Source organism: Amblyomma maculatum, chromosome 10 (genome assembly GCF_055883805.1).
Source record: "Amblyomma maculatum isolate TAMU_Amacu chromosome 10, ASM5588380v1, whole genome shotgun sequence".
NCBI lineage: Eukaryota > Metazoa > Arthropoda > Arachnida > Ixodida > Ixodidae > Amblyomma > Amblyomma maculatum.
Window position 1 is genome coordinate 125,003,404 of NC_139353.1, and position 18,062 is coordinate 125,021,465.

The following is an 18,062-nucleotide window of genomic DNA, read 5'->3' on the forward strand; positions in this document are numbered from 1 at the left end:
CTCCAAGAGATGCGACCAGGCGAAGAGTGTAAAACGGCGTTAACCTGCCACAGGGGTCTCTACGAATTCGTTAGGATGCCCTTCGGTCTGTCCGGAAGTCCGAGCACCTTTCAGCGGCTGATCGACCGTGTACTGGGAGACGCCAAATGGCATCACGCTCTCGCCTACCTGGACGACATCGTCATCTACTCCCGCACATTCGAGGAACACCTCGAACACCTCCGAGACGTTCTGGGGAAACTCAGAACAGCAGGTCTCACGCTGAACCCCGCTAAAGCACAGCTGTGCAGGGCTGAAGTCAGTTTGCTCGGCTATCGCGTTCAGCGAGGAAAAGTAGCCCCGGACCCTGACAAACTTCGCGCTATCCTGGAATTCCCGGTGCCGAACGATGTAAAGGCCGTGCGTCGTTTTCTCGGAATGGTGGGCTACAATCGCTAATTTATTCCCAATTGCATCCGCCTGCAAATCCCTCTAACAAACTTGTTAAGGAAGGCAGCCTCGTGGGAATGGGGAGAGGAACAGCAGGCGAGTTTTCGTCGGCTCTCGCAAGCTATCGCCGATACCGCGTCACTGAAACTCCCCGACCTAAATAGGCCCTTTTTGATCCAGACAGATGCCTGCGATTTCGGAGTGGGCGCAGTGCATCTCCAAGAGGAGGACGAGAAACTGCGCCCCGTGGCGTTCGCCAGCCGCGCGCTGACGCCGGCGGAGCGCAACTACTCAGTGACGGAGAAGGAATGCCTCGCTATCATCTTCGCGCTCCGAAAATTCGAGATGTACGTGGAAGGTACAATGTTCACGGTCGAAACCGATCACATGGCCCTGACATGGCTGACCCGCTTACGCGAGCTGAGCGGGAGGCTCGCGCGCTGGGCACTGACGCTACAGCGCTTCGATTTCGAGGTGCGCTACCGAAAAGGTGCCACAAACGTGGTTGCGGACGCGCTGTTGCGCGCGCCGGTGAATGACCCGTCCCCAGCCGCGGGAGAGGAGGCGCGGCAACTTCCCCGCTCGTCGGGAAAGGAGGGCCGAAAGGAGAAATTCCTGCCTCCGGAGCACGCACATCTCGTGACAGCGAAAACGCCGATCGAGATTGCATTCAGCAGGGAAGAGCTTATCGAAGCCCAACAGGAAGACTTGTATTGTCGTGAGATGGTCGCCAGTCTGCGTGAAGAGACGGACCAATCGACACCGCTGGTCGAAGAGCGCCCAGAATCCGCGGAGAACGCGGTAGGCGCGAGTTCTAGTGCAGCTGGTATTGCTGCGAGTGAGCTGGAGAGCTTCCTGTTGGACGCTGATGGAGCTTTGCTGAAATACGTGCCTGGCAAAGAAGACTGAAACGAGTGCTTTAAAGCCGTCATCCCCGGCCAACTGAGGCATGCTGTTTTGCAGCACTATCACGACGCAGACGGTCACGGAAGCGCACCAAAGACATGGAAGAAACTATGTCGGCTCACTACCTGGCCAGGAATGAAGGCTGATGTATGTAAATACGTACGGACCTGCCACGGCTGCCAAGAAAGGAAGCCGCGAGGTGGAAAACCGACTGGCCTGCTCCAACCGGTCGTGAGCACAAAGCCATGGGAAACTGTGGCGTGCGATCTGATCGGACCGCTGCCGCGCAGCAAAAGAGGGCACAAATTTGTGTTAGTGGTGACATGTCACTTCAGCGGAATCTCTGAACTCTATCCGCTGCGAAACGCCACAACGAAGGAAATCCTGACGAAGCTTTCAGGATTGTTCTGTCGCTACGGGTTTCCGGAGAGGCTGATCACTGACAACGCCTCGTATTTCACGGCGAAAGTTTTTCGTGATACGTGTGCCGCCATGGGCGTACGGCAGCAGCGAACGACGTGTTATCATCCGCAGTCAAATGTGACCAAACGCCGCAATCGTGATGTGAAGCCACTACTCGGGGCATACGCCCGGACGCACAACGACTGGGATGAGCCCCTCGACGCGATCACATTTGCACTGCGAACAAGCGAGAATCGCTCCACAGGTTTCACGCCTGCCTTCCTGATGTTCGGGAGCGAACTAAATACGCCAGCTGACACTATTTTGACCAAAAGGCAGGATGCTTCGTTAGGCGAAACGGCAATAGCCGACTACGCACGGCGGATGCGTGATCGCTTGCAAAAAGCAGTGAGCGAGGCCAGCCAAAATCGCGCTAAAGCAAGGGCTAGCCAGAAGGCTGCCTATGATCGCGCGCATCGGAACGTGGAATTTCAAGTGGGAGACTTCGTTCTAAAGCGTAGCCATGTGCAGAGCGATGCGAGCACGGGGTTCGCAGCTGGCCTTGCGCCTAAATGGATTGGGCCGTTCATAGTTGCTGAGAAGCTCTCGCAGTTGAACTGCAGGCTGAAAGATCCGAACACGGGTCGACTCGGCAAGCCGATCCACGTCGGGGATCTAAAGCAGTACTTCCAACGGGAAGTGGCTGGCAGGGCGGTAGCGCCGATATCGCGAAGACGCTAGAAAAGGTCAGTGCCCCCAACTACCCCCAAGGCTCACCCATACAACACCCGCTCTAGGCGAAAACGACCTTGACAGTGTGACGGGCCTGACAACAACGCGTCGACCGCTCAGAAGAGCGATCAGGTAGGCAACCGGTTGTGAGGAAGCGAGCTGGCTACGGGAGGGTCGTATCTAGCAGTATTGTTGGTATGCCCCCTCGTCCCAAACAAAGGGAGGGGGGAGGAAAGGAAAAGCGGGCGGTGGCGAAGACGCTACCAAGCTGTCCCCCCTCTCCACTCGCTGCCGTAGGCACCTGGCCAAATGGCAGGCAACTATTGGCTAGGAGCGCAAAAGGAAAACTAGTCGGAAATCCGAAAGGGGTCTAACAGAAGGCGCTGCGAAGACAGGCGTCGTCTCCCAGCGAACTCGCTGACGCAGTCGACATCTCAAGCATCGGGTAGTCAGCAGCAACAAAGCCTTGGGTGCCAGCGACGGTCGCAGCTCTAGCTGCCACAACAGAAGCGCGCACTCCCTGGAGACCGGCCGTGCCACAACCCAAGTCGCCGCCGCCCAGCCGTCAGGAAGCAGCGCCCGGCGACGGTTCTGGACGGCTGTAGGAGCAGCAGCTGCCGGCTGCAGTGCTGCCTCTCGAGCGCCGGATCGCCATGGAGGGACACTTCTCGAGATAAGCGCTTCGGATATCGCCGCCGTGTTTCCGGCAAGTGGCGTGTGTGCGTGCTTGCGCGCGTGTGGGTGTGACCGCGGTCGTCGCAGCTGTGTGACAGCATTTCCATGCGATCGGCGTACCGACGAGCGGTGCCATGGGATCATCGCGAGCTTCGAGGCAAGGGACTTAATTCGTGCTTCACGGCAGACAGAGTAGCTGTGGAGCAGCGAACGGAAAGATTATGGCGCAACCAACCCTCTAGGCACTGGACGTCGCGAAACCGCCGTGGCGGCGCTTACACCTGCGCTGTGAAGAACTGTACGGAAGACCGGACTACCCGGCCATCCCTTCCCAACTAGCCACCCGGACAGCGGCGTTGGAGCGTTGGATGCAAAACAACAAGGCGGCAAGGAAGTTGTTGCCGGCCTACCGTCGCCTGATTTCAGGTGACGTTCGGTCTTTAGGGAGGAGGAGTGTAGCGATCGCGGAGAACCGCGCATCCCTCCGAAACGCTGCGCGCCGCGGAGGATGAAGGGGACCAAAGTATTCCTTCTCTTCCGAGGTTGAGTAACCCAAACGGGTTGCTCGATAGCGCCGCGTTTCCCTCTTCCCTCGCCGGGCGCAGGAGCGCACCGCTAGGCGTCGCAGACGCGACGCTCATTGGCAGAAAAAGGACAAAGGGCAAGATGTGCCGAGATCGGCGGGAACCGGCTACCGCCGGAGAGACGACAGCGAGCCGCGACAACGGAAGGACGCAAGGTAAATACCTCCCCGCTATACTTCTTTGTTGTCGCCATCTTGCCCTTCGAAGTGTCCGGCCCCATCCAAAAGGATAGGGTCGCCAGCAAGACCTTCACCAGCGTTCTTTTTGGGAAAACCCAATAAACATCTGGTTCCGGGCAAAGTCCTGTTCTGTGTTGTGTCGTACTTCGCATTACCACTTTGCGGCCGTGAGAACGGCTGCCCGTGGTGTTTGATCGCGGGAGCTCGGTGTTTGCGGCCTAGACCTCAGAAGAGGCTCGACGGCTTAATAAGAACCCCCACAAAGGTGGGCAACGTCGTGATGAATATGGACAGGATAGTCAAAGTAGCCAAGGAGTTCGATACTGATTATCCATTTTGAGTATTTTACTCTACCCTTGGTCACTTTTAGGGACAAAGCGGTGGCCATGAAGCGTCAATAGCATTAGATATTTGGCGACAGGATTTCAGCAATGTCTGCGTGACTCAGGCATCGGTTTGCCGGAATGTGCCGCCAGTGACTGTTTTCGACGGCGGGAGTTGCTCTTCTGGAAACTTTTGACTGTTCGCTATAGCAGCATAATAGCCATAATGTTCTCAGGAAAAGTTTTTTTATGAAGAATTTTTTGTAGCCAATTTATTGTCACAAATTCGCTTGAATGGCTGTTGTTGCCATGAGCACATTCACATTTATTATAGCCAGTAAAAGATTTCGCGATGCAGGTTTCAAAAAAACATACTGTAGCACTTATTTCTCTAAAGAGTAGCTGACAACCAATTTCTTAAGGATCGTTGTTTCGAAGCGGACATGCAGGTTCTTTCACACGTTCATACATTTCAGGTGCCTGCATCCAAACAGTTTTTCTTGGCCAGATCGCTTCTCGTAAATTTGCATCTCGCGCAACTTCACCGCCGAATCTCTCGGCCAAATTGGCTGAGAGCCGCTCTTTTGCTGCTTTACGCCTGCATGACGTCGCTAAACACAGGTGTAAAAGTGAAGTTGTTGTCACTGTTTCATTTACCACCACAGCGTTAAAGGTGCCGTTCACTGAAAATTCGGTGCATGACGCTGACAGGCGTAGCTGGCATGGCTGAGCTCTGACTGGACGTAGGGTTGCCTGTCGTTATGTTTGGCAGGATGTGCCAACTCAGGCTTCTTCTATCATATGGGAGGGTGATATTAGAAGCAGCTTGGCCGGACCCTTTCTTTCACGTTACCCTAGGTCGCACAGGCGCTTTTGTACAAGTTGGTTAAAGCGCGGCTTGATATGTAGGTTGCTAGCCTACTGTACAGCGTCATCATCTTAAGGCGGAGCTTAAGTATCCCCCATTATTTTTTATTTGCTATGGCACCCTTGAGAACAGTGGTGTGTCTGTACAGCAAATTACTTAATTACACTAAGAATTTCAAGCTAGTACGTCTAGCTGTCATGAAGCGTCGCTACTGGATTTGCAAATGGATTTTCGCGCATTTCGCGTACTATGCGTTAAGAACGTGTGCAGAACTGATCAGAGTCATTTTTGAATATCTGTGATGGCTCAAGGAGCTTCAGCTGCAGAACATTTCTCATTTGGAATTGTATTTCAGATACCAAATCATGTAATGCACTACGTGTGAGGGCCAACCAACGAACAACATGTATACAGAAACAAAAATCTGCCTTAGCGTTTCGAGCAATGCCTGTTTACAACCACGCACGACTAGGATTCCATAGGCATAATTGTCTTGTGTTCTTTGAAAGGGATAACAGCAAGATCCACAGCGGATAATGGATCTAAAAAGCTCGCTTTGACGACATTTAAAGCAAACACAGGCAGAAGGCCTAGGCGATCTACAAAAAGAGCCTGGGGTAAAGTAATGACACCATTTATATAATTAATCCCAGCACGCGTTCTGAATCCGTAACAGCTAAGAATGAATTTCACTGATTGTTGTTTCAGTCAGCCCCGATGAATTCGAAAAGAACCAGTGCCACGTTTGAAGCATAATTTCCAAAACGTGTGATGAGGGTGACGATTAATGTACATGTACGCATCCTTCCTCCCCCTCCCAATTTCCCTATGTCGCCCCATCCCCGCTGCGGCCGTGAATCCACCTAAAGAACTTAGCGACCAAGAAAAAGGTGATAAACACTGCGAACGCTCAATTACCAGCGTACTCCAATTAAGATAATTGTTTATCGCGATACAGCTGTCGCATACTAGAGCGATATTTGCAACAGGCAAGTTGTTTTAGATGCAACTGAGAAAATATATCTGATCGGCAGTGGTTCATACCTGCGTGGGTGGGAACATTGATTGCACTAATTGTTTCAGCTTTGCGCATGCATCGAAGCTGAAACACCTACGTAAGTTAAGAAAACAAAAAGCCCTTTCGGTGCTTCTGAGTCGAATATATATTTTATTCAAAGCAATCAGCAAATAATTACTTCACCCGTGGCGTCCTTGTAAGCATGGCTAATACCCCTGTCAAGCGAGTAAATTAAAGTGCACTTACGCTGAGTACCACTAACGAAAAGTGTACTCCACCGCTGCTAAACGGCGTAACATAAGAGCGCTTGCCAAAGTGGGCACTCAGGTCGGAGTGCGTTCATAAAACTGACTTTAATGGTTGTCTGCCTAGCCTTGCCGTCAGGAATTTCTTCGTCACAAATGTATTACGTAATAAGATATGTATACAAGTTCCTTTTACATGTTGTTACATATTTTATTTTAGGGATTGTTTTATAATAGCGACGTTTGTTATATCTCATAACAAAAACATGATGTAACCGTGTACGCAACTTCCAAATTAATCGTGGTGCTCCACTACCACGTAATTTTCAGTTAGGGGGCGGTGATTGTTACAAAGTTACTAGAACCAAACTCTAGTAACGTTGGGTTGTTCATGGTGTTTGTTGGTGAGGAGTCTCCGAATCATGGCCCGGTGTCAAATTGTAAGCATGTTTGTGTGTTTTACTATTTTAAAAAGAACTCTGAATTGGACGCTTGGAGGTTCCAATTTCTTTTTTTAAAATATGGTTTTTGAGTGGCCAGTTCCGTACCAACGAGTGCTAATGCGAGTGCACTCCGCTTTCTCGTTTAACACTGCATGGTGTAAAGTGTCTTACGAGCTGCGATGTGCACTCCCCCAAAGGGCATTTAACTTGCACGCTTTGACTGGGGTATAACTTACTGTGCGCCGACCTAAAAACTTGGGGGCGCTCACTGGGCGAGTTGCGATAGTTTATTTTAGGAACGATTGGCAACGCATGTCCATTATTGTATTACGTCCCTCTTAGAACTTCCCAGAAAATACAAATTACTGAGCATCGCATACGAATTGATTGTAGGTTTGCCATATAGCTGGTCGCAACAGTTCTGGTAGAGTGCCATGTACGTTAACCTTCACTTTTTGTTTTCACGGAAAATATGCATTTTTCAATGCCCTACGCTGGAGCGCGAGCGACGCTAAGAGGACTGATGCTCAAGCGCGAAGCTGAGGTTCTCGCGCATATCAAATACGCTACATTCAGACCGCGTTCTCGCTTCAGATAGAAGGTATTCACCTACACCACAGTGCCGGCCATTCAGTGGTGCCCGAAACCGGCCAAAAGCTGCTGGTACACCAAATTGGCTTAACGTTATATGCTCTGGCCTGCACTGGTGAAGCTGCGCTCTGCACAACATAACCGTGCCCATGACTTCACTCGAATACCTGTCATTGCCTAAATGATTGAAGAAAAGAAACAAAAGCACTGCTACACTGCGAAATGTGATGCTAAAACGCACAAACAAGAAGCAGAACAATCTGCTGTGTTTGTTCATTTGCACGAATATTGCTGTTTCAGATTTGTTATTACTGATAAGAAATTATTTTCGCACGGAATCGAGTAAAGACCAGCCTTTTTATCGTAGTGACAAATAAGATACTCAGCAGGTTCCCTTCGAGACGGGGGCAATTTAGCTGCTTTCCGCACTTGTAGCGGTGGTAGCCGCAGTCATCCTACTGACCGAGTGCCGCAATGGCCACTAGGGGACTCCAGCAGTAGAGAAAAATCTGGATCGCAGTTTGCCACTAGGAGACACGGTTGCCCTGCAGTGGGCATATCCGGGCTGAAGCTCCTGATGATGCTAATATATTATATGTACGAGAAATTGATTTGCTTTGGTTAAGGGGATTGTACGACCCAAAGCGACTCAGGCGACGAGAGACGCCGCAGTGGAGAGCTCCGGAAATTTTGACCACTTCGGGTTCTTTCACGTGAACTGGCATCACACAGCACTTGGACATCTGGCGTTTCCCCTCTTCTGAAAAGTGGCCGCCGTTGCCGGGATTTAAACCCGCACCATTGAACACAGCAGTCGAGACCCTTAACTCCTACTCCACCTCAATGGGGCTGTTTCGAGAAATCGGTACATCAGAGATAAGGAAATGGAAGCGATGCTGGAGCAGACATTTAGACTTTGCCTGCTGCTACTCGCGACTCAGGACCAAGAAAAAGGCGTAAAATGCACGTGCTGGGCATTGTGTGTTAGTGAACTCTTGCATCAGAGCAAAGTATGGGTGTTATAGCATGCAATATATAAGAGATCAAATTCTCGTTTGTTCTTGAGATCAGTCACTTGAGGTTGGAATGAGAACATGCCGGTTTTGAAACTTCATTCCAATTTGCAGCTATATACTGCTGATGTACTCATAAAGACAGCTTTTTGCTGACAGGTTGACCCTCAAGGAAAAATCGTGTCATCTTGGCTCAGCGAGACGGTGAAGCCTCGCTTCACGGCACGTGTTCATGGCTGTTTGCCCACCGCCGGTGCCAGCGTCCTCCCTGAAGTCCCTGCCATGGAGGTGGCATACGCAGCTTTCAAGCGGGACCACGACGAGAACGACACCCAGCTATCGGAGGTATGGAAGTAGTGATTCACCGAAATGCCACCTAAAGGAATATTCTGCTTGCACGTTCGAATAATATATCAGGTTTCCAGAGGGCACTAATATGCAAAGACGCGCTAAATGCACAAGTGGTGAGTACATATAGTCGGCGGATGAATGTTACTTGTTTCTCAGTAAAAAAACGGAGTTTTCGAAGGCTACTCAATTGAGGCTCTACCTCATCATTTCTTAACTACGGTGTTCATTCTTCAAGCATCTTTTTAAACGATAGCAGAGAAACTTCACCGAAGGTTGACATAAAACAGAATGATGCTATAGTGACAAATTGATCATTGTTTTCAATTCGTGCACACCCTTTTTCATGTCATCGGCCCACTGCTATGCAGAGAAAGTCCTTTTTTTGGTAGGAAACATGATATGCTGGCACACTACCCACGAGAACTCTTGATGGCTCAAGACTTACAGGTCTCCATATTCAGCTTAAGTTTGTTGTTTTTCAGTATCTGTATATTTTGAAAGGCAGCTGAGTTCTTTTATAAAGCAATGCGTGACCGAAAAGCAGAACAATCTACCGTGTTCCTCCAACTATATTGTCCTTCTTCGCTGCCTTATTTTTGTACCATTACGAAATTATTGTTGAAAGGAATTGAATACAGAGCAGCCGTTTTATCGTAGTCGAGAAATTGTAAACGCAGCAGCATCCCTTCGAGCTTGCGGTAACGTAGCGAAGGTTTCCTTACTGTGTTCCCAATTACAGCTTATCTATGCTTTCTTGTCCTATTGTTGACGCATGATTCTGTCTGTGCAATACAATGCTTCCCACAGAACAGGCAAATACAATAAATAATGTCCAGAATGCATTTCGAATAATTCGTTCACGCTAAACACGAATGTATCTAAACCGGAGTAAATGGCTTTTCCTCAAGCGTCCTCCATAAACGAGGTTCGATTTTGAGTGCAAAATCTTAAACTTTCATCCCAAGGAAAACGGAGCATATGCTGTTGGCTGCGGCAGTTCATTTGGGGTAGACTTGCACTCTCCAAAAAATGTACAGTTATGGCATGTACCGGGAGCAAATATGCGGAGCAATTAAGGTTGGTATAGAGAGCGGATGGTTACGGCAAAAAAAACGTTCATTTGCGATTAATATGAGATATTTTTACGGCAGCCTTTACCAATTCTATAAGGCTCGATTCAATTTCGTAATTAGGAGTGCGCACTGCCACTGCGTGCAACGGTTTGGTTCTGCCGAGTAATTGATACGCTGTGTACAGCAGCAGCTTTGTGCATGGACAGAGCGCAGGATTCTCAACTCAGTGACGTCCTGAGAGAGGCAAAGGCAGCGGTCCGATGAGTGTTACGTTTATCGTTCTCGCTGTGTTGGTCAAATGTAGGCGGAACTGTACTATTTGGTGGAACTCTGTAAGCGTAAAAGGCCCTAGAAGGTGTGATATATTAGCTTGGCATATTGTACCTACAACTTTAAAAAGTAGTGCTGAAACAATAGGGCGAAAACGTGAGAAAAAGGCGCATCGGGTTGCTGCCTTTACATCCTGCTGAATACCGGCAATAATACATAGTGATGCCACTATACACACATGTCGCAGCCACGCGCAACGTATCACCGTGTCGAGTGGAAACAAAATGAGAGGCGTGGCGGCAGTATTTACTCTTCGTAAATAAAAAATTCAGTCGAACCTGACAATGACAATGGCTGCCTTCGCCACGGCTCTACCGTGCGTACTGAAAGCCTGAAGACACACACCATACCAGGAACTGAGGAAGTAACCTTAAAAAGAGCTTTTATTCAAGCATGCATGGCTTCAAAAGGAGATGGAAAAGAAACACTACCACTGACAATAGTTACAGGTGCGTGCTCAGCATGAAGTTTCTGGGCACAGAACGACAGATTTGTCTTCGATTCCAAAAAGCATTCATAGCAATCCAAAATATGTAGAATACAGAAACTGAAGACCAAGATACTGAATGCCCCGGCAAACATGAAAATTTGCAAAATTTTCAATTAGCATTCTTTGACATTCGAATCTTTCCTACGCATTCTGCTCAGAAAATGGAAGGGTTGATTAGTTTCATGAAAAGATGTACCAGTGGAATCGGGTAAAAAATTATGGAGGGCTTCATAATCTCTTTGGGTAGGGTTTAACAACAGTTTGATAGCTAAAACGCGTTCAAAAATATTATGCTCGGCACTGTGGACTTGTATTTCAGAGCAAATATACAATGCCGAACGCCCAAACACAATGAGTCAGCACTGAAAAAGGACGAGAGCGAAGACGGTGGGTCGCAAAAATGCAATTTTGTTTGATAAAACCCAGTCGAAAAAACTTCAGAACTGTGTAAAAATATGACAGAATATTCTGTTTTTTTGACGTGAATCCTAATTGTCTGCAGTTTTGTATTACTTTTTTATAGGTCTAAAGTTCTTTCAGACGTACTTGTCTTCACTCTTTAGTTATGGAGTACATTTATTTCGTAATTACAGATATTTCTGATGTTAGTACAGAACTTTCTCTTGTCACAACATATTCACTTTCAAAACCCACACGGAAAGTTTGTTTCGACAACGAAAAATCTTCTGTACTGATTTTAGACGGGGAAAACTAAGACATGTACGATTGTCATTCACGACAGGGAAGTCTAGTCCAGAAAAATAATTTGCCACACGGAATAGTGAGCCTAAAGCTATGGTGAAAAGAAGATAATTAAATATTTCAACACCGTGTGCATGACAGTTTTTGCTTGAAAGCCACAAGAATACCCTTCAGAAATGTCCGACGAGACAAAATGCTCTTTGGCTCATTCGCACGGAAGAAAACATTTTTTTTTTTGCCGGAAACTGCGGCCTTGAAAAAGGGATCACTTAAAATCAATACGTTCTAGAATGTGCATGCACACACACACACAGTCAGGCCGTCCGGCAAGGTTGCGAATTGCAAAGATGTTATATATACGCACTGAAACAAAATAGAAAACTACACTTCAGATTGCTTAATTGAATAAAAATGTCTAAAAGCTATCTCCTCTGACAAGAGCGAACATCAGTACGGACACATAAGAAGAATAGCACAGAGGGGGGCGCAAGCTATAGATACTTCACTAAGAATGCACTAAAGATGCTCGTTAGAACGCAGGCATATGATCCTACGAATGACCGAAGCAATGAATCCTTAAAACAGTATGCCTGCTGCTTTTCTTTATTTTCTTTTTTTCTGCCGCCCTCGCAAGCGCTCTTGACTGCCGGCTCGACGTGATTAAGAAGGAAAACGCAATAATACTTACGGTGACATTTTCCGCCTAAACAGATGCAAGCAAAAACACTTAGGATGACAACTTCCGACCAGACGAACACAAGACATGGTGTGAAGCATACCCTTGAGGGCTACCAAATCAAGGCAAAAATATTCCTCAGCTTAGGGGTGCGATGAGGTAAGAACAAGAACTTGTATCGGTGCGGTGTTAACAGTGTTGCGTCAGAGCGAAGCAAAAGCTAGCAGTAAGTTCCAGACTTCCACTAATGTGAAGAACCCGTGCAGGCTTTTCATTCTCAGTAGCAAGCGGAAACTGTTGGAGGGTGACGCGAAGGCCCCGCCGTACACGTACTCATTTCAATAGTAGCCATAAGGAATTCATAGGGTTTGCCTGGCTTGCCGTGGAGGCACAATTTGAGAACGTTAGGCCTACCGCTACGCTGCTTAACTCCGCTTCATTCGGTGCCTCACCATCCGGCACACGCGCAGGCGCCTTTCCCCACTTTCGCACGTCGAACTGGTTCAATGAAAACACGAAGGGGCTGCTCACTATAAGTGTTTCAACAGAGGCCGCAATCTAACGCTGCACCCGGCCTGGCTCCATTCAGCGGCGCAATTCCAAACGTTGGGCTTACCTTTCAATGGAGCATTGCAGCGTCCGCTTTGCTCAACGGAACACGAATCTTGCGCCGTCTGCTGTTGATTATACCTCTCACCGAAAATAAATTTTGCCACTTCGGAAGTGAAACTGTTATAAGAAATACTCAACGAAGCGTTTCCTTCAACCTGCCTTCCAACCCTTCAACACACCATGGCTTTCCAGACCACGCCTTCAACGCGCGGTTTGAAAGCATGATCTCTAATAGGGCGCAGGCCACCAGCCACCGCGGGTTCGAGCATCGCGCAAGCCGAAAAACGATAAACTGTCCCCACGAACACGCTGAAACACCGCATCGCGCTCAAGCTCTGCAGGGAGAAGAGCAATTTGTTGCAGTAAAACAATTCGCCAAGTTCGCTAAAAGACCTTTATTGAACACAGCCTTCTAGCGACACACACAAACAGTCACCGCTTCAAGGGAGCTTGCGAGGAGCAAGATTCTGCGGCGCGCAGGAAGTAATCAAGAATGTGCGCCGTAAGCACACTATGACATGCTGCGATCTTTCTCACGGGGACCGAAGGGTGGCCTCTTTGCTAGAGAGGGGGTGACCAACACTAGACACTCTTATCAGTCATTGCAGGAACAGTAGCATACAGTTACGATGTGTCGGATGGTTCGCGCTCGGCCCAAAGGCACCAATGAGAAATGGTATTGGGACGCCTGGACGGAGCTGTGGCCCAAATACAGTCAAGTACTAAGGATACCTCTCCGCCTACTGAGGCAGGAGAAAGGGATAGAAAAGAGCTCCACAGGAACCAGGCAGCGGCCCCGTAGAAGCCAACGACGGGATGCCCGGATCCCTCATCCTCCTCCCGTGAATTGCCTTACTATCCACCAGCGAAAGCGCGCAACAGGTCCTCAAGCATGTAAGACGGAATGCGACCCCCACGAAACACACTACGCTTCATTTCCCGCCAAAATGATTTAGAAAAGAGTCACACAAAAAAAGAGACGAACACTAGCTAGACGCATAAAAGAATAAAAAAAGGAAAGATGGGCACAATATATAAAAAGTTCACAACGTGAAGTAAATGCAAATATGTACAGCAGGATGTCAGCGGCAAAATTGCAAAGCTCTCCTGTGCTCTTCGGGGAGCTGGCGGTGTGAGATGTGGCTGAACGACAGAAACAAATCGTCCAGAGTCCTATAGACCAACACCATGTTTACAAACAAAGGGGCGCTCGCGGCGCCGCAGCCGACTGGGGGTGAAAAATAGGGTTAACGTCTATAGGAATACATGGAGTCAAAATAATCCAAAGCAGTTTTCGCATTTCATGGCGCACTTGTGATGTCGTTATTCGGTACAAAGCAACTATGAAAATTCTAGAACAGACCCTCAGAATATGAAAACTCATTTCCGAGACTAAGTATTTTTAAAACACCGCGAAACAAGTTGGGTTGCGAGTTGGGAGGGCGACCCATAGAAATACATGTAAACACAACTTACAAGAACCTTTTTCTCATTTCGCACAGTATCAGAAGCTGTGGCCGGTCGGTAAACGTTGACCAGCGCATTGAGGAAGTGTGTGACAAAAGTATGGTGCGTCATTACTGAGGCAGTCTACTTTTAAAACTCCCCGAATAACCTGTGGTATGAATCCAGACACTGCCAAAAGGCAAGCTGAGTGTAGCGAATGACGCAGTTTTGATTGCAGTCTGAAATGCTGCATCATAGGGTGAATAAGTTTGATAATACTGTCGCTCCAGTGATACGTCCTAGACAGATTTACACTAAAAAGCAGTTCTAAACCGCCATACGAAAATACGGACCGAACGAGATTCGTGCATTGCAGCAGACGTCAGCGCAGCTGGCGATACCCACCGCGGCCGCCTCCAGCTCCGGAGCGTCTGCTAGCAACAACGCCGGTGGTGAATGGTCGTCTGCAACTGTGCGCGGTCAGTTTATCGTGCTGTGAACGACCCCGCAAGTCGTCACACTGGCATTACTTGCAAGAGATGGTAGTGTGTCGTGCAACATGACGTCGGGGCGTCGAAAAAGATGTTCTCCAAAAAATGAGAAGGGTTCAATGCTGCTGAACCGAGCAAAAGGTTCCGGTAACTTGTGTTTACATGTATTGCTATGGGTCGCCCTTTCAACTTGCACCCCCATACGTTTCGCGGTGTTTTAAAGATATTCGCCTCGGTAATGAGATTTTATGCTTTTACGATCTGTTCTAAGATGTTCATGGTTGCTCTGTGCTAAATAACGACATCACATGTGCCTTGTGAAATGAGAAAACTGCTTTGAAATCTTTCAGTTCCATGTATTGCTATGGGCGCTAACACTACTTTTCACCCCCATTCGGCCCAGCCTGGCGACAAAAGCGCCACTGCATCGTGCTTACGTCACAGATCGGTGTTAGTCTATACGTCACATGAGGCAGGAAAACATAAACCGGATAGAACACCACGTGGATTAAGCGGCGGCCGCGCAGAAGAAAACTGCGGGAAGCACGAATCCTACAAAGGAAAGTGCAACAGCTGTGCTGGGTACGACGAGGGTAATGTGAAAGGTGAAAGGCGGAAATATGACTTTACAACAGCGTCTCATCAATTGAAAGGCACTAAAGGGTCAACTGTGTTGAACTTTCCCCTCAACCCCAGCGCAGTTTTCACCGACTACCTTTAAACGTTCACTTCGTTACCGGTGAGAGACAATTCCTCATGGCACATACAAAATCACTTTAGTGGAGGCGTCTACCTGTGATTGACTACATTTAACGCAAAGATTTTTAGAGATCAGCTATCACGCTGAAATGCACTGTACTTTGAATCCATCCCACTACGGAGTAGGCGTAGTGTTGCACGCTGGATCCCAATCGGACATTATGTCAAGGGGTCGCCCGACGTAGATATAATGGCCTTTTAACTAAGCAGTGTCAATACGCTTCTGCAGAATAGGAGTGGAATGTGACAGAGGTTACATTTTTCCCGATAAATAAATTGTCATCTTATCCTCCCATTCCATTTTATCTGCCCATGTTTACAGCTCTTGGCGTGTCATGCTGTCTTGTTACGTTACACTCTCTGTAGAACTATCGGTGTCCATCTGCCATAGACATTTCTGTAATTTTGTGCACATATACATGCATGCCAGTGTCATTCTCTGCCTGAGCGGCCTAGGGTAGCATTGCACAGGCTTTTCCAGTGCGGATAATTATTAGAGTATGCTTTCATCGCGATAGCGCATGTAATTCTGCGTTGCAGCATTTGTTACTGGTATTTCTGTGGCAGAAAGTCACACAACGCAGCGCTACCTGCATTGATTGATGTCTACCAGGTGGCAGAGCAGAGAGATTGAAATCCGTCCCATATTTGAGGGAGAGAGAAGAGCATGAGAGGCAACGGTTGGCTGATGAATATGGCGAGGAGGGAAGATTGCGCATCAAGAAGGTGGATGCCACGGAAAGGAAAGAAGCCAAATTACCACTGGCTACCTAGCAAGAAGGAGGTTATGACGAAGGCTTAAGAACGTAGAAGGTTTAGGGTAGTTGCATCAAAAGAAGGGAGGATCAGTGGGCACGGCATGAGGGCGTGAATGAAAGAGGTACGACGCGTCGCCTGTGGAGAGGAAGGAAAGAACCGTCAAATGAAGGGAACGTGTAACAAGAATATGAGAGTGGAGGATTGCGCAGACAAAGAACGCTGGAGTGGTCACTCTAAACTGGCGCCAGCTGTTGAGTAATTTGCTACGTTTAAATATGATCGCATTGAAGAGGAACGCGCCCACATCACCGAATCGAAGTGAGGTCGACGAGATGCGGCGCCGACTGGTGTGATGCCAGCTACTCATTTATAACAACGAAGAAACTAGGAAAGCAGTGACTGGTAGTTGAAGGATTTCGACATGGGGCACAACACAAGCGCGTTATTGAAAAATGAACGACTCGTTACCGGTAGAGAGTCAGGAGGGAAGCTTAAAATGAAGCAAACGTGGAACAAGAACATGAGAGCAGATGATTAATTGTGCATAGAGGTAGCGCTGTAGGCTGATGCCGACTGTTCAGAATATGCTGCGGTGAAATGTGATCGCTCCGAAGAGAAACGCGCCCACTTACGTTCTAAAGAACAAAATTGCTAATGTATGAATGTGTGAAGTATTTCTTAGATTCGCATCGCCGACTTTTCGGCCTCGAAACCGTGAATATGTGGATTTATTTAGCGGAAACCATACCCCACCAAACTGTCGCGTCGAGTTCCGGATAGTCTCAAACGATTTGTCTCATTGAGACTTACTCTTTTGGACAGGGAGTAAGACTTGACTTCATATTTGTACACATAAACCTATAAAATTATTCACCTGAGAATATTTAACATGCCGATTTCTGTGATATTTGTCAGTCGTTTTAGATGACAGCTTGACTGCGCAAGGCTGCCTCTTTGTGGGGTTTATTTTTCCTTTTACACAGTCCACCTATATAGGTCTGCTACCACCTAAGCCCTTTACTATGTCAAACCGTGCCGCAATTACAGGGCGCTGCTCAACGATCGAAATTCTACCTAATATGATCAAGCTGATTGGAACTCAAAACAAGGAAGAAAAAAATGAATCGTTAAAAATTAAGCCACCAATATAAATACAGGACATCCCGATACAGCAGGAGGTCTCGATACAGCTTTGTGCTATGGGACCTCCTCTTGTATGATTTATGTAATACAGTTGTTATGAATAAACAAATTTTTCTTGTAATCTTCAGAGTCGCCGTATTAAAACTCAATATATTTTCTATTCGTTGTGTGGTCCGTCTTTTGCAGGAACTGACCGAAGAAAAGACGTTCTTCATCACCGCCTGCCTGTTTAGCTGCGCAAAAACCGACGCCGCTAATCTCTACGGTGGGAACTGCAATAAGGCGATGGCCAACTTTGCGCCATTCGCCAAAGCCTTCAATTGCCCCGAAGGCCCTGGCATGAACTCCGAGAAAAAGTGCACTTTCTTCAACTGAAATCAAGACTTCTATGATCTCCGCGGTCCCCTCTCTCCACACTCGCATCCTTCTACCACGTCATTTGTGGTTCGTGCGTTCAGTTTTGTTATTTAGTATTTGTCTTATGGTTCATTATGAACAGCTTTAGAACAGAATTTCGTGCAGCAGACCTGAAGACTAATTGTGGGGTGTACCTTTCATAACAGCTGGATGCTCTAAAATACGTGGGCTTTTTCGTTGTAAAGTAATTGAACGTACACTGAAAGTTACGCAATACAACTATTTGTTCAGTGTTAACTTGCAGCTTTACTACACTGTCCGTTGAAATAAGCAAAGTAATTGAAGGTACACTGAAAGTTACGTGATACAACTATTTGCTCAGAGTTAACTTGCAGCTTTACTCATACTACACTATCCGTTGAAATAAGCGTGTTGTGTTGAAAGACTGGTTTGCTCCAGTGCGTC

The 18,062-nt window shown here is 47.8% G+C and overlaps 1 protein-coding gene across 1 annotated transcript in view; it reads left to right on the forward strand.

Annotated features, from left to right (window-relative positions):
• LOC146177404 (neprilysin-4-like) overlaps nucleotides 1-17,615 on the forward strand; it is a 52,199-nt gene extending 34,584 nt beyond the window's left edge. Inside the window, exons 2-3 of the mRNA XM_084581547.1 lie at nucleotides 8,568-8,753; nucleotides 17,427-17,615. Of these exons, the coding sequence (XP_084437673.1) occupies nucleotides 8,568-8,753; nucleotides 17,427-17,615 (375 nt within the window). The remainder of the gene's footprint in view (nucleotides 1-8,567; nucleotides 8,754-17,426) is intronic.
• Nucleotides 17,616-18,062: the final 447 nt, after the last annotated feature.